At 38.3% G+C, this 16110-nt stretch overlaps 2 protein-coding genes across 5 annotated transcripts in view; one reads left to right on the forward strand and one right to left on the reverse strand.

Moving 5' to 3' along the window:
• The window catches only part of LOC139934106 (threonine aspartase 1-like), a 49129-nt gene that overhangs the window by 24945 nt on the left and 8074 nt on the right, over positions 1-16110 (reverse strand). For all 4 annotated transcript variants that reach the window (XM_071928395.1, XM_071928420.1, XM_071928402.1 and 1 more), the window contains 2 exons: positions 15221-15369; positions 14458-14586 (listed from right to left, as the gene is read on the reverse strand). In XM_071928395.1, coding sequence (XP_071784496.1) covers positions 14515-14586; positions 15221-15369 — 221 coding nt within the window. In that variant the 3' untranslated portion in view covers positions 14458-14514. Of the gene's footprint in view, positions 1-14457; positions 14587-15220; positions 15370-16110 lie in introns of those variants that run through there.
• LOC139934087 (carboxypeptidase B-like) lies at positions 80-14462 on the forward strand. Its single transcript, XM_071928380.1, has 10 exons — positions 80-580; positions 2410-2491; positions 4180-4407; positions 5622-5732; positions 7413-7511; positions 8330-8446; positions 9138-9234; positions 10832-11052; positions 12346-12427; positions 13163-14462. Exons 1-10 carry the CDS (start codon positions 513-515, stop codon positions 13348-13350), a joined length of 1293 nt encoding a protein of 430 aa, XP_071784481.1. The 5' UTR covers positions 80-512; the 3' UTR covers positions 13351-14462.

Consider the following 16110-nt stretch of genomic DNA (forward strand, 5'->3'; position numbering starts at 1 on the left):
CAATGATTAACTAGATAAGGGACCCAAACAACCACAAAACAATCTCATCTCAGGCAGAGATAGTTCTTGTACACGGTAATACCCAGTTAAACTCCAAATTAAAAATACCAATACTCACTATTAGAGAAACCTACTAACAAACATTCATGCATACAAACTAATGGTCCCGGCTGTAACGTGGTAGTGGCACCCCATCATAAGTTGGACAGATGGAATTAAAAAATACCAATGCTCACTATTAGAGAAACCTACGAACAAACATTCATGCATACAAACTAATGGTCCCAGCTGTAACGTGGTAGTGGCACCCCATCATAAGTTGGACATATGGAATTAAAAAACACCAATGCTCAATATTAGAGCAACCTACAACCAAACATTCAAGCATACAACCTAATGGTCCTGGTTATAATGTGGTAGTGGCACCCCATCATTAGATGGACAGTGCATAAAGCGCAGATGCAGCTGGCAGGAGATCACTTTCTAAGCTCTCCACAAAGGAACAAGACAACATGAAACTTCTTCTGGTCTTGTCGTTGTGCGTACTTGGTGCTTTTGCACAAAGCAAGTCTTATGCTGGGTAAGTTTTGCTGATTCCAATTCTGTTTCAGAATTACAATTGAAACCGGTCATTGTAATTAGTTTTTATGTTAAAATAAAATGGCAATACTAGAACAACGTAACAGTTTGTTCCAATAAACACTCTATTTTATTGCAGTTAGATTGTTCAAACAGTGAAGTGTGTGCTGTTCGTTTTGCTGCTACACCTGTATCATATCAGCTTAGGGAGTTGTTCAACTACACGGCAATGACATTGCGCTATCATCAATCGTGCCTAACTACCCAGTTAATTGACAATTTTACGTCTCTTTGGTTACGTCTTTATGAAGTGCTAATGAATGCATATTGACCCTGAGCATGTAGCTAAATATAGCCCTATCAATGTATATAATTAACCATGAAAGCTCGTGCGTCGTTATTATAACAATGAAGTAAAAAAGTAGCTACGCAAAAGAATTTACCCTTACCGCAGCATGGTTACCAGCCAAACTACAGTGCCACATGTTAAATTTGTGTCTTGCATCCTGCCTCAAAAGAAACCCAATTTCTGCTCATTTCTGCTAAGCAGATATGCGTAAAGCATCTTCTGTTTGTGTGAATGTTAACACTGTACTGTGACTTTACGTTCAACAAAGTACTAAACACCTTGTCCCCGATGATGTATGAACAAGACACCATGGTCAAGAAGCCATAATCATATACAAAAGGAAGTACTTCAATAAAACCCTCATTTATTTCCAATGTCCGAGCGAGATAACCTACCTTACCTTCCCCCCTCCTACAGTGCAAGCTAAGACAACCGACCCTTCAGAATGTAGATCGAACACACTCGAAGTCCATAAAACACCCTCCGCCACATGTGAGCAACGCCGTCATGTGCGTAACTTAAACCCCGTATATCCACACGACGTATACGAAACCTTAACTGACTACTTCAGGCTGAAATCAGAAGTCAAATCCATGAGACAAAATAACGAGCCCATCACCTCCTCCCCGAGAAACACAAAAAGAACATGTGTGGGGCAATCCATTAATGGGCTAGGTGACAGTGTGCATCGAAACCTCAAGTTCTAAATCTGAGGTCTCGAAATCAAATTCGTTGAAAATGACCTCTTTCTCGAAAACTATGGCACTTAGAAGGGAGCCGTTTCTCCCAATGTTTTATACAATCAACCTCTCCCCATTACTCGTCACCAAGAAAGGTTTTATGCTAATAATTATTTTGAGTAACTACCAATAGTGTCCACTGCCTTTAAAGGGACGATATACGTAAGGTGAATATTAATGGCAATAAAAACTTAACTTGATTAATCAGTACAGCAGCTTTTGATAGTATAAAGCATTTTGAGAAACAAATCATCTTAAGGCACCGGACACCTTTAATAATTGTCCAAGACCAGTCTTCTCACTTGGTGTATCTCAACATAATTATGCAAAAAATAACAAACCTGTGAAAATTTGAGCTCAATTGATCGTTGAATAATGGAAGAAAAAACACCAATGTCACACAAGTTGTGTGCTTTCAGATCTGAGGTCTGAAATTAAATTTAAATATTTTAGTGAGAAATTACTTATTTCTCGAAAACTAAGTCACTTCAGAGGAAGCCGTTTCTCCCAATGTTTAATACTATCAACCTCTCCCAATTACTCGTTACCAAGTAAGGTTGTATGCTAATAATTTTTTTGAGTAATTACCAATAGTTTCCACTGCCTTTTAAGGGGGAGTTGATTAAATGAATCGACCCCACGAGCAGCAAATTTATGGTCTCCTGAGTTGGTTTAAGGCAGTGGGGGAACATGTATATTCTGTTAGTATAGAATACATTTCAATTTCAATGTCAATTGCAGATACCAGGTGTTCCAGATTACACCCCACAATGACATTCAGCACAAACGGATGAGTAATCTCAACTTCATCTTTAACGAGGAGGTAGGACTAACAATCACATCATTAATGCCAATTTATTGTAAAATTCTTTTGTAATATTATACTCGGTTCTTTTTTAGCGCTTTATAACACCCCTATAAGGGGCATATCAAAGCGCAAGGTATGTGGAGCTACGATTTGAAGATGAGATGTACTCCTTTAACACCTTTAACATAGCACCATGTAATGGTTTACAAGGTGCTGTGGCACAATATGCAGCCAATCAAACCAGGAACAGCGGGGCGAACCACTTCACTTTTTTGACAACTAAACACTTCTGAATTCTGTTCAACCCCAAAATAGACCCCAAAGTAATAATTTTGAAACAATAGCTCCAATTGATGGTTTATACCATAGTGACAATACTATGATGTCATCAGTGTGATGATGCGTTGTGCTAAGCAACAAAGCAGGTGTACAAAATGGAGCTCTAACAAAGGACACAACAAGAGCAATGAAGTCTGAGGGCTTTCTTGCAAATCTTTTGACTAAAAAAAAGTACCACAGATTGGTGTTTAATGTGATGACTTTGAAATTGACAACTTAATTTTACAAATGTCCTTGAATACTTGTTCAATGATTTTTTAGTAAAGATCACTAGCTTCTATTTTTGTTCAAACTTTTAGTTAAGTTTTCAAAGTAAGTGCTGCTACAAATGTTTGTGAAAACAATAGTTGCCTCTTGTAGTGCCCAATTTCGTCACTTGGCACTCAACAATACATAAAACGCTAGTATAATATCAGAAAATTGTATACAAATTTGGAAAATCGGATTGAATGTGGACAAATGAGCAATTTGAGGAAACTGATGGGTGGTGTGGATGGCTTGTGCACGGAGTGCCTCTCATCAATTGAGACCCTGGTTTGATAACGGGCTAATAATAATAACAATAATAATAAAAAACATTTATAAAGCGCCACGATACATTAAAAATGCTCCCAGGCGCTTTACAACAATAAAAACTTGCATTTGAACCATAAAAGCTAAGGCCATATGTGAGTAGAGTTGGGCATTGGTTATCTCCTGTGCCATGAGGGTTTTACTACGGGCCATCCGGTTTTCCTCCATCTGGAAAAAAAAAATCACTTTCAATCTCAAGATGCTGTGCTGTGTGGTTGGCTGGCTGCCAATGGTGCCATGAATACCATGCGGCTCAAATACGTTGTAGCAGTGTCCTTTGCAATTCAGCTTCTTAGCTTTAGAGACACTGGACACTATTGGTAATTGTCAAAGATCAGTCTTCTCACTTGGTGTTTCTTAACATAATATGCATAAAATAACTAACCGTGAAAATTTGAGCTCAGTCTATCGTCGAAGTTGCAAGATAATAATGAAACAAAAAAAACACCCGTCACACGAATTTGTGCGATTTCAGATGCTAGATTTCAAGACCTTAAATTCTAAATCTCAGGTTTCAAAATCAAATTCGTGGAAAGTTGCTTCTTTCTCGAAAACTACTTCACTTCAAAGGGAGCCGTATCTCACAATGTTTTATACTGCCAACCTCTCCCCATTACTCGTTACCAAAAAAGGTTTTATGCTAACAATTATTTTGAGTAATTACCAATAGTGGCCACTGGCCTTTAGGAATGATTAGCCCCATTATGACTTAATAATGTCCTGGCTATCATTAATAAAAAATCCGTCATTTAAAAGTTGCCCCCCGTTCCCTCCTCTCTTCTTCCCCGCAGCTGGATTTCTGGAGTAGCTCTCCTGTAAACCAACCAAGTGAAGTCATGGTACCTCCACACCATGTCGCCCAGATGAAGAATGAACTGGCAGACATGGAACTTGACTACACCATCAAGTGGAGTAATGTCCAGACGCTGATCGAGAAAGAAAATGCAAAGATTCAAAGTCGAGTCCCTCAAAATACCTTAGCTTCGTTTGACTACAATGTGTACCACAGTTATCAGGAGGTAGGCCTACATGTATTCTTAAGCCCCTTTCACACAAGAGCAATTTAGCAGGGGTCCCTTGCTAAAATGTAGCACGACTGTAAAATTTCACAAAATGTACCCTGTGTGAAAGAAAAAAATTCTCTCTGCTGTCCAGGTTCTCTTCCAAAATGTTGTCAAAAATTGCTACATTTTCAGCCATACTAAAATTAGGTAAGGGATCCCAGTTAAGTTTCTGTCGTGTGAATGTTGCCATGTGAATAGCACAATGATTTGTGTGTATATGGACTTCCTATCTCAACTTCTCTGTTAATACATAAATTCACCTTCATTTTGCAGTCGCAGTATTTCCTACTAAGTCTCTAGTATTATCAGCATGTCTGTTTTTACTTGTGCTTCAATTTTGCTAAGTTACTCATGATGTTTGGCATTATGATATTAAATTGAAATCAATTTATATCATGTACAATTTCATTTTAAGACTACAATTGAAGTTGCAATTGATATGCACCAACAAAGCGGTTTCATACTCCTAACTAGTGTGAAGCAAGTTTGATGTCATAAATATTCAAGAAATGTTAATTTCTTTTTTGACTACTCTCTGCATCACTTGGACAGAAAATTTACTTTAGGTGATCAGGGGTCGATTTCACAAAGAGCTATAGATTGATCTTAACTGTAAATCAATCAAAGTTGCTAATTAAAGTGTGATATGAAAATACAAATCACTGTGGTTCTAGTGACAATTTGTCTTGCGATGAATGGGGCCCAAGTTGTTAATAAGACTGCTGGACACTTCTCTTTCCTAAGGTAAAATTGAGTAGGGCACAGGTCACAACAATGTAAACTGTATGTAGTTTTGGCTGGTAACCTGTTTCTGTTCAGCAATGGTTTTATGTGCTTGACTTTTTTGTGACCTCATGAAATGTTTTATTAAAGGCCTAAACATTCTATTCAGTAAACCATTGCGGTTGTAATATTTACAACAGAATTATGAACAACAGATTATTCTTTTAGTTGTTCAAATTCATACCAGAGCTTTTTTTTGTATGTGGTAATTTACAATAGCAAATTTTTCATACATGACAAGCAGAAATATTTTGCCCATCTGAAATACCATGGAGTGTACAGGGTCATTCTATTTGTACGGGATGGTCTATGAAACAAAAATGACCAACCCATGTTTACAGCCCAATGCTCGTTACTGAATACCTAGTTTGTTCCTTGTGTTTTAGATCATGAACTGGATTACGAATTTTGTCAACAGCGCACCCCCGACCAAACTCACACTCACTGAAATTGAAGTTGGACGATCTTATGAGAACAGACAAATCAAGGCAATCAAGGTATGCATCATCTTAAGTATGAAAGTACATGTTGTCCCCAATTAACATGTGTAAAGTCGGTCAACTTTTTGGGAAATGATGATCACTTTTGGATGAACACACAGCTGTTTGGACATATTTTTGTTGACATTCCCATTGGTTTTGCACACAAAATTGAATTGAGGGCGTTCTCAGTGCGACTTTTTCCCAGATTCCTTTTGTTAAATCCCTCTCCATGTCCTCGGGTTTGAATGCGTGGACATGCCCACCTCTGCAGTTTGCATACACAATGCCACATGTGCCACGCAGGAATTTTTAGAAAACTCATGGCATGAATGGATGGTGAATCACTTGGCAGTGTATATAAATTACATGGTTTGATGTAACTCAAATCCATGATGCAAGTTGCCCATAAAGGAGACGTAGGCCTATATCAGGCGCATTATGTAGTTTTCTGTTCTTAAGACAATATCCCAAACAATACCAAGCCTTGACACATTCAATGTGTCACAATTCCAAAATTATCCAAAAAGAGAACAATGGGCCATATTTTTGACCGCGTGAGGGCGCTCTCAAACACTTCCGGGGGTTCATTCATACCAAAAACAGTCATTAAAGTTTGGAACACATCACCACCACAGACATCTAATCCATCACGGACAATAAGATATTTAAAGAAGCCGTTATAATCCACCTCCAAAGCAAGTTGAAACTACGCCGCAACAAAAGTGACAGAACGCCTATTAATCTGTGCAGGGCGATTCGCGTGTACCTCCGGAAGTGATAAAAATACTATTTGTAGCGCATTGTAAGCATCTATTTGAAGTGACAACACTCAGTTATTATAAGAGTGTTGACTCAAGTCATGCGACTTTGACTTGACTCAAATCAGACTCAAGTCACTATTTTAGTTCTACTTTTTGGCTTGGCTTGACAACACACCGACCCATTAAGCTCCACCCACAGCCCACGTGTGAGCGAACCTGTGAGCCTCTCCAATGCCTGTTGCACAACTCTGTCGCACATGCCAAGCATATACGCACGCATGTCAGACTTTTGGTTGTGCAATGGGTTGTGATTGGTCAATACGCAATGGGGCCGAGCGTAATGGATTAGTCTACTCTCGGCTTGTACTTTCCTTGTGTTTTGACCAAATATCCTGTGACTTAACTTGACTTGAATTGTCACCAAATGAACTTTGACTGGACTTGGACTAACAAAAAATTACTAACTTGCTGCCAACTCCTGACTTAAGTTCCTCTAAATCTGACAACAGACCCATTCAAAATGGTCACTGATTAGAGAGAATTATAAAATCAAGGACCCCTCAAAAGTTATGTTTGCTTTACAGGGGTCGAAATTAAGTGTATTTTCATGGTAGTCAGCAAGGCCTGCCCAGAGTTTTTAGTAGCCCTGATAAAATCATGGTAGCCCCCAAAAACATGTTATGTCTTGAGTAACGGCACAAATTGGTCACCGAAAGTATTTCATTTTATAATACCCTCAGCACGGTTCATTATTGTTTGTGATGTCCATTTTTGTATTGTTTTTCCACTATGTGGCAATTTTGACCCCTACGGTATCTCATCAGCCAGAAGTTACCTTTGCCCACTGTAACAAATGAACTATTGTGATTCCCAACCCTGTTGATTCCTGAACTAAAGTATATTTGTATTTTACTAACTTTGATGTAACATTTAGTTGAGCACAGGAAGTGGTCGTTATGGTGCGTACACCCAGGGTGGGATACATGCCAGAGAATGGGTGTCACCAGCCACTGTTATAAATCTTCTCAAAAAGGTAAGAAGTAAGAACAATCAGAGTTTTAGACCAATCCTTTGTTGGTCGTCCACGGAGATAAGAGTCATGATAGGCCTACAGTCAGGTTCTTTGATCTGTGTATCATCAGGGCCCTATTTAATGGCTCTGCTTACCGCCCAATTCTGCGCTTACGATCATGATTCCCCGCTTACGTGCAAGAGCCGAATTTCTGCGCTAGCCTTGTAAGCATAGAATACCTAGTAACCTGGAGACGCCATGCAGAAACCAAAATTCGCCGCTAACCTGTGAAATACACTTGCATTAAGCACATAATTCCCTGCTTCTGTAAGCGCCGATTTTGTGCTTTTTAAGCAGGGCCATGAAGTTGGGCCCAGGTCTATGTACAGTACTTTAACTTTGTGCTGATATTTCAATTAGAGTCTGATAATTCAACAATAATAACAATAATAATAATAATTTATTGAATTTATATTGCGCTCTCTCAAGGAACAGCCTCTTCAAGGGCGCATAACAGTAAAAATACCAGAAAGAAAATTACACAGAAAAAGTCAAAGAAAAGTACACAAGTAAAAAAATAAGCAAGTTAAAAATCAACGCCTTATAGACAAAAATATGCAAGATACCAACATATGGTCTGCCTTGGCAACAACAAAGACTACATGACACACAAAGTACAATTTACAGTCAATAAAAACAATTGTCAAGCTGCTGGGGGCTTTTAACCAAACGCTTTTATTGTCAGTGATTTTACCAAACATCTTTAGTTTTGTCAAGTCTGTGCAGAATCTTTTGCAAATTAGTCATGAGAATTTCATTTGTTCATCGTTTTTTTGCAGTTTGTTGATGGCTACGCAAATGGTGACACCACTGCAGTCAAATTCTTTGAGAAATTTGATTGGTACGTCATTCCTTTACTTAACGTTGATGGTTACTTCTTCACCAGACCTGAATCTGTAAGTAACCCACTCATCAAAACCTTTTGAACGTCGTTTGCGAATCCGTAAACTGTTAAATATTGAGCATTTTTTATTAACATGGGTTATTTGCATTGTAACTTAAGGAGGGATGTTATGGCCGAGTGCATTATCATTTGGATTTTTGTTTTAATAATTTGGGGTTGAACAAAGAAATATGACTAGAGCAGGATTTGATAGGGAGACCACCAATGTTATGGCTAGATAGCTCAGTTGGTAGAGCACCGACACGTTAAACCGGAGGTCGTTGGTTCAAATCCTACTCTAGTAGATTTTTCTTTAACGCCAAATCATTTAAAATTTTACCCAGCCAGTTTCCCATGTGGTTTATACCTAGAGCTAAATCCAAACCAATGCAAGTTTTCCACTTAGTAAAAATTCCTAAATGAACAAATTCATCACTTCATAAAACAAAAAGCGCAAGTCAAACCAGGCCTGTTTTTGTGTTCAATGAATATAGGGGCGTATTTTGATTCCTAAAAAAAAGGAAGAAAAGGAAAACCTATAATCTGTAGGTAAAGTTCAGTGTGTAACTAACAAATTTGTATGTATCAGGTCCCTAAACTTGGTGAAAATGTTAACACTGAATACATCAAGATTTTGCACAAATACCAATTTTCTAAAAATGTTGTGATTTTGACAAATTTATTCCTTCATTTCATTTGACTAGAACCCAAGTGACAGATTGTGGCGCAAGAACCGTCAGCCAACTACAATTGCACAATGTGTTGGAATTGACATGAACAGAAACTATGGATATAAGTGGGGTAAGGAAAAAATACCATCTATCCCTCACAAACACCCAAAATCCTCAAAGTTTCCTTTTCAAATTTCAATGTGCCAGATGCTTGCACATTCACTGAACCAATTTCAGGGGTCTGAGCAAGCAAGGCATGCAAAGACAAAATAGCGCCATAAGATCGATCACCCCTGGGAGCAAGGTTGCCTTTGGTAAACCGTTGGTGCCTCGGCGGGTGATGCTTGAGTGTTATTTGGTTTAACCCTTAACACCGACATGTGTATTGCACTGCCCGTCCCCCCCTCCCCCCCCCCCCCCCCCGAGTTCTGTGGAAAAAAACCCACAAGCATTAAGTGTTATTCACCTCACATCACAACTTCTCTTGAAACCGCAAGTTATATGCTAACTGCATTTTAAGTTTAAACTTGATACACGCTTTGTAACCGTACATTTGTCTGCTGACAATCATTGTGCCAAAAATTCGAGAAAAAACAAAACAAGAACAAGAACATTAGGTGTTCATCAATCAGCTGCTGCCCAAACACCAACAAAAGTCAAAGAAACTGGGATCTGAACATTATCAAACCGACAGCAATTTTACTGCAATTTATTTATCATCTTTCATTAACTTTTACAGAAAGGACCTGACTTAATAACTTACAAACCAAATGAGTTGTTCATGTCATTTTGACCATCACTATATCTTATCTTCAAGTACGCGCTAATCCACCAATCAGAATTGCAGAATGGAGTGGTGATAATACCTATATTGCACGGCTAATATCACTACCTGCATTTCATGTCACGCGCCAAGTTTGCTGAAGATAAATACGTTATCACACACGCGCTCGTGAAAATACGGAAAATATAGCACGTCTGCGTCCCATATCCAACTCGGCCTTCCGCCGATAACTTATAATATATTAGACCTATTCTTGAATATGCTTGTCACCATCGGCACAGCTAGCTCCTTTAAAAGCACATTGTAAAATTGAATTAAATGTGTTCATAAAACAAAACAAGAATTATCTAAGCCAAACTCTAAGAATTTAGAAGTTTTGGGTATTCCATCATTAGAGGCGGGAGGAATTTTAACAAGTTTGGCAACAAAGGATTGAATTCTAGTAAATTTATGCATATGTTTCACCCTCTCTTAAATCAAGTTGTGTGGTTAGAACCTCCTCTGGTTTATCAAAACTTCATTGAAGAACACAGTCATACAACAGCATCACAATTTCTGCCCTATCCTGCTCTATCTAGCAAGAATTGTAACCGTATTCAGTTATTAATATCATGTGTAACTCTTCCCCCCTTTTTACCTGTCTGGCTTTTTGTGCAATTTTATAGTTTAAGCCTTTTAATGCGTAGTTTCTGCTTCACCTTACACCTAAATGTTGTCATTCTGCCGATTATTATTGATTCATTGTTTACCAAATATATTTATTATCTCATGCTACTGTGTAACTTGGGTAATTTCAACATATGTGCTTTTTGTAATGAAACACAAGGTTATTTCAGCAAGCGACTGCCAATCATGTAATTATTTCTACCAAATAAACCAGAATAATAAAAATCAATCAATAATTTTGTCAAGTCATATTTATTTTCGACTTCTTCTGCTTCAGCTAATGGAGGTTCATCTTCAAACCCCTGCTCCCAAGTCTACCACGGTGAAGCACCATATTCAGCTGGTGAGTTGAAGATAGTCACAGATTGGCTTCTTAGCATGAAGCAGTCACAAACATTCCACATCCACGTCGATGTTCATTCCTTCAGTCAGTACTGGGTCTACCCATACGGCTACTGCTACACTTCAGAAAGAAAGACTGCCGACCATTATGATTTGGTGAGTCTGGTCATATTTGACTCATTTATAGAACTGACTCCGCGGTAGTGCGGTTAATTACGATCCAATAAGCTAAAGTTAGTCCCAGCCAATTTTCTATACCTTCCGCCGGGGTAGTAGTTATAAAGCTAGACAGTTCTATGAGTATTCAGAACTGAGAAGACATCTCCGAACATCCGATAAATCTACTTCGCGGTAGTAGCATAAAGATAGACGTGGTGTTACCGCAAACCAAACATGTATTAAACAATGCATTGATGCCATGCAGTGGCCATCAAAGAGGTTAACCACAAACGGTTTCCGGTTTACAGGTCTTGGGCAATTAAAGTGGACACTATTGGTAATTACTAAAAATGTTTATTACCATAAAACCTTTCTTGGTGATGAGTAATGGAGAGAGGTTGATGGTATAAAACATTGTGAGAAACGGCTCCCTCTGAAGTACCATAGTTTTCGAGAACGAAGTAATTTTCCACGAATTTGATTTCGAGACCTCAGATTTAGAACTTGAGGTCTCGAAATCAACCATGTTAACGCACACAACTTCGTGAAACAAGGGTGTTGTTTTCTTTCATTATTATCTCGCAAGTTTGATGACCGATTGAGCTCAAATTTTCACAGGGTTGTTATTATATGCATATGTTGAGACACACCAACTGTGAAAGCTAGTCTTTGACATTTACCAATAGTGTCCACTGGCTTTAAAAACCTTTACTAAAAGAGAGTGAACATGGAACTGTAGTTCCAGTAGTAACAATTTGTAGGCTCAAACTAATATCCGGACCAGTAACTGCTCTTTGTATAAGCCTCTTTCACACAAGTCTATTCCCCAGCCGGCCTTTTCACACTTCGAGCGCTTTACCCCAAGGGACTGGCCACCCCTGCTCTGGTGTAAAGGCAAGCAGGAAAACCTCAGGTGTTTCAGAATAACTGCTACTGGGAAATGAAAGCAGGTTTTGCTTACGCCAGTTTCTGACAGATAGCGAAAAGTGAAACCAACGGTTCTTTTCAGAACCACCCCAACTCATTTAGAGATAGTCATTACATGTACATGGTGTGTTACCGCAAACCTTTTCATATCGTATTTCCACCATGCAACGTTCCAAATCCTACTAATTATCTTTTACATTTACTCAAAAGAGATTTACACATAGTACTACTACAAACCTCACCTGATTGTCCTCCCACAATGCAAACTTAACAAATCCTACTTATACTGATCATGCTGATTTTGAAAAGAACTGGTGGTTGACAACTCCACATTAGTATACATTTTCTCATTTATATTTTCAGCAATATGTTGCAAAAAAATCCACAGAGGCACTGACTGCGGTGCACGGAACATACTACATTTACTCGACAGCCGGTGACTGGTGTAAGTTGTGCATGAAAATTTGATAAACTATTCGGTATGCCATAATTATACGGTATTATAACACCCCATACAACTAGTTTGCGTTCAGATTGGTTTAGTGCGTGTCATAAGATATCCTAAAAAGTTTGACATCTAAAACAGTTAGTGGCTGGACGGGCTAGATCGACCGACGAAATATTGACTGTTGGGAGTCCTTCGGAACAACTCTGGAGCACTTTGGTTTTGATCTTGACATGAGCCGAGAAAATGTAATCTTTGTGCTAAGTTCAACTGTCTAAAACAAACATTTATTTGGGTTGACCTAAAAATGTTACTGATCTATTTGGTTTACTGTGACCCTTAAGCGCCTGTCTGAAACGGCGTCATACACGAAGCTAATAAGGTACTACACATGGAGCAACCAATGTACTGAAACCATAGTAACAGTAGCTTCTTGATACCTAGATGTCTAGAAACAATTATATTAGGGGTGTTTTATAAAATAAGTGTTGACTGCTTTTACTCATGCTATGGTAAAAACAGCAACTCCCTCAGTGATGCCGAGGACATATAAATCATTAAAAAAAGGCAAATTAGTGAAATGACAAGCTCACTGGTCCCATTGGCATGTCACTGAACCAGTTAAGGGTAAACCCTGATTTGTGTTTATAGGCCTACATTGGTGTAAAGCAAAACCAAATCGTTTTCTTATTAAACCCCGATGATATCACTGGAACTGTTTTTGACTCCTTACAGACCCAGCAGCTGGATCAAGCGAGGATTTCGGCTACGAGATCCTCAAGGCCAAATACACTTACACCATTGAGATGAGAGACACAGGCAAATATGGCTTTGAGCTGCCCGAGAATCAGATCAAACCATGTGGGGAAGAAACCTACGCTGGCTTCCAAAAATTCTTCAGTTTGGTCACTGATGAGTACTAAAGCAAAGGTGACTGAGCCAGATAAAAACCACTGATCCCATTAGAGGAAAATCAAATAAAAACACCAAAAATACCCCCTCCCCCAAATCAGAAAGTATTCTCACTACTGAAATAAGCTGAATAACATCCTAAATTCATTGTAACCAAACGTAGATACATAGGGAGAGAGAACAAAAAAAAAGAAATAAAATAACTTCAACAACAAAAAAGTCTGAAATAAGACATTATCAGTAACAGCACATTGATTAAATTGTTAGGAGTTATTTGAAACCAGAAAACGTTATTCCCTCAATTGATGCCACAAAAAATACAGTTTAAAAGCTACATTTGTTTTCACTGCGCCCACAGAATGATTCTGACAAACGTCAGTTAAGCCACAGGATTTTGCTATTTTTCTCTCTTAGGTTTAAGGCAATGAGATATAAAAAAATGCATTCCAGAAACGTCGCGCTATTAATTCCTTGCCAACAGAATCATCAATACCATCAAAGTCACACTAATCGTCACTGCCATCGAACAAAGTGTTTGTAACTATTTTGTGGAGAGATTTCTGTTCATCAAAGAATAATAAAATATTATACGTAAACAAACTTTTTTTCGTCAATCTCAGCTCTTTAAAAAATAGGTTACCAACCAAAGTACCATGTCATGTGTGTTGTTTGTAACTGGTTCCCTGCTTATTTAACTCTTTATGAAATCAGACCACTATCTTCATGTATGAACCAATTTCACAGAGCTACTTCTGTTACGAAAATTGGCTAAACAGAAACAAATGACGCTAACCACGAAAAGGTTACCAGTCAAAACACTGTGATGTTTATAGTTTTTCGCAACTGCTTCCCTGCTTGAAAATTATCAAGGCAACATTTTTTTGCTAAAGCAATTCTCTGTGAAGTTAGACCAAGCACCCAAAAGACCTTTATCACGCTGCCACCACCTTGGTCATGCTTCCTGTTTCCATAACAGTAATAAATGCTAACATTCACTGCGCAAACATGGCACCAGACTATTATTTCGTCCAGCCTCAGTTTGGTTACAATGAGTTGGAATGGAGAAAATCAACCTGGCCACACACCGTGATAAAGGTCTATTGACCCTCACTATTTACCTTGGTCATCTGATACTGCTGTAGAGCGGTTTGACGTTAAACTCTCTGCAAAGACATTTAGCAATGTATGCCTTGTATTTGCAGAGATTTCCCTGCCGTTGAAGATGTTGGTAACCTAGAAATCTGGAACTGAAAAGGAAAAAAGAAAATTTTACATCTATTTCAACTTAAAGGGTGCACAAATTGAATATTATCATATGCATGAATTTTTTTGAGTGTAATGTTGAGAATATTTTTATGAATTAAAAGATGAAATGTTTGATACAATGAGGCGAAGCCATGTTGAAAAATGGAACATTCCACATTCAACATTGTTTTATATAACTTACACATGGCATTTGGCATTTTACATTCACTTGGCATTTGAAATCAAGCATCTGAAATCACACAAGTTTGTGTGGCAAGGGTGTTTTTTCTTACATTATTATCTCGCAACTTCGATGACCAATTGAGTTCAAAATTTCACAGGTTTGTTATTTTGTGTATATGTTGAAATACACCAAATGAGAAGACTGGTCTTTGACAATTACCAAAAGTGTCCAGTGTCTTTAATTGAATGATTGCAGAAAATGTTGAATTTGGTTACAAACATAATTTATGTTAGCATTGATTTTATTAATAAAATTTGGCCGTCCATGCCAAACAGAGCGGTTTGTTTAGGTACTAGCTACACAAACAACTACCCCATTTATTTTGAGCTGTAGTCTAGTCACAGACTCTTCATCTTTGGTGCGACTTAACACCAAGATAACCTCATGCTCACCTTTGGTGCTTTTGAGTTGGGACTCATGTAGGCTAGGCACATACTCTCGGTGGTGTGAGCCCACACCAACTCTACCCCTTCGTCTGGATTATGAGATAACGTGAGGGCGCCACCAAGCTTAGCGTCTACTGAAGCAAGGAACGGTGATTCTGTGAGCAAATTAGAAACAAGTTACCATTAAAGTTATGCAAAGAAATAAAACATTTGAAAATGAATTCATGACAGAAACTTTTAATTTGTCCATCAGCCTTGTTAAAACAATTTTGAGAGTTGTATGTATTTTGTGCATTGTTTGTGGCAAAAGCTTTTGTTGGTTTTTCATTTTGAAACAGCATCATCTTCCAAATTCATTCACACAAAAATGCTGAAGAAAAAAAAAATCTTTCACTGAAAATCAGGCCTTACAACTTTAAGATAGAGAAACCTGGGCCCACTTCATGACTCTGCTTACCGCACCACAGGGAATTCCGCGCTTAGGTCAAGCGTATTTCACAGGTTAGTAGGGACATTGTTATCGCTATTTTTTTGCTTACACAGTAATGCAGAGATTTAAACCCTTGTAAGCAAGGAACGGTGATTGCAATTGCAGAATTTGACAGTAAGCAGGGCCATGAATTTGGGCCCTTGTTGATTCTGGACAGGTTCGAGGATAGTGCCACGTATGTCTTGGTGCTATCTAAAACACAGGTACCGTTATCAATACATCAAACAACAAGAAGCTATAACTATTAATTTTGGTTTTACCCATAAACACTGATGTCTGTTAGCACTGTATACTCAGTACTTACCAGAATTCCGTGAAAAAAATCACAGGCATATTACTCGAATGGGATTTGAACCCTCGGCCTTTGCAACTTTAGAGCAGAGTCATACCAACTAGACCTCCAAGA

Source organism: Asterias amurensis, chromosome 1 (genome assembly GCF_032118995.1).
Source record: "Asterias amurensis chromosome 1, ASM3211899v1".
Lineage (NCBI taxonomy): Eukaryota > Metazoa > Echinodermata > Asteroidea > Forcipulatida > Asteriidae > Asterias > Asterias amurensis.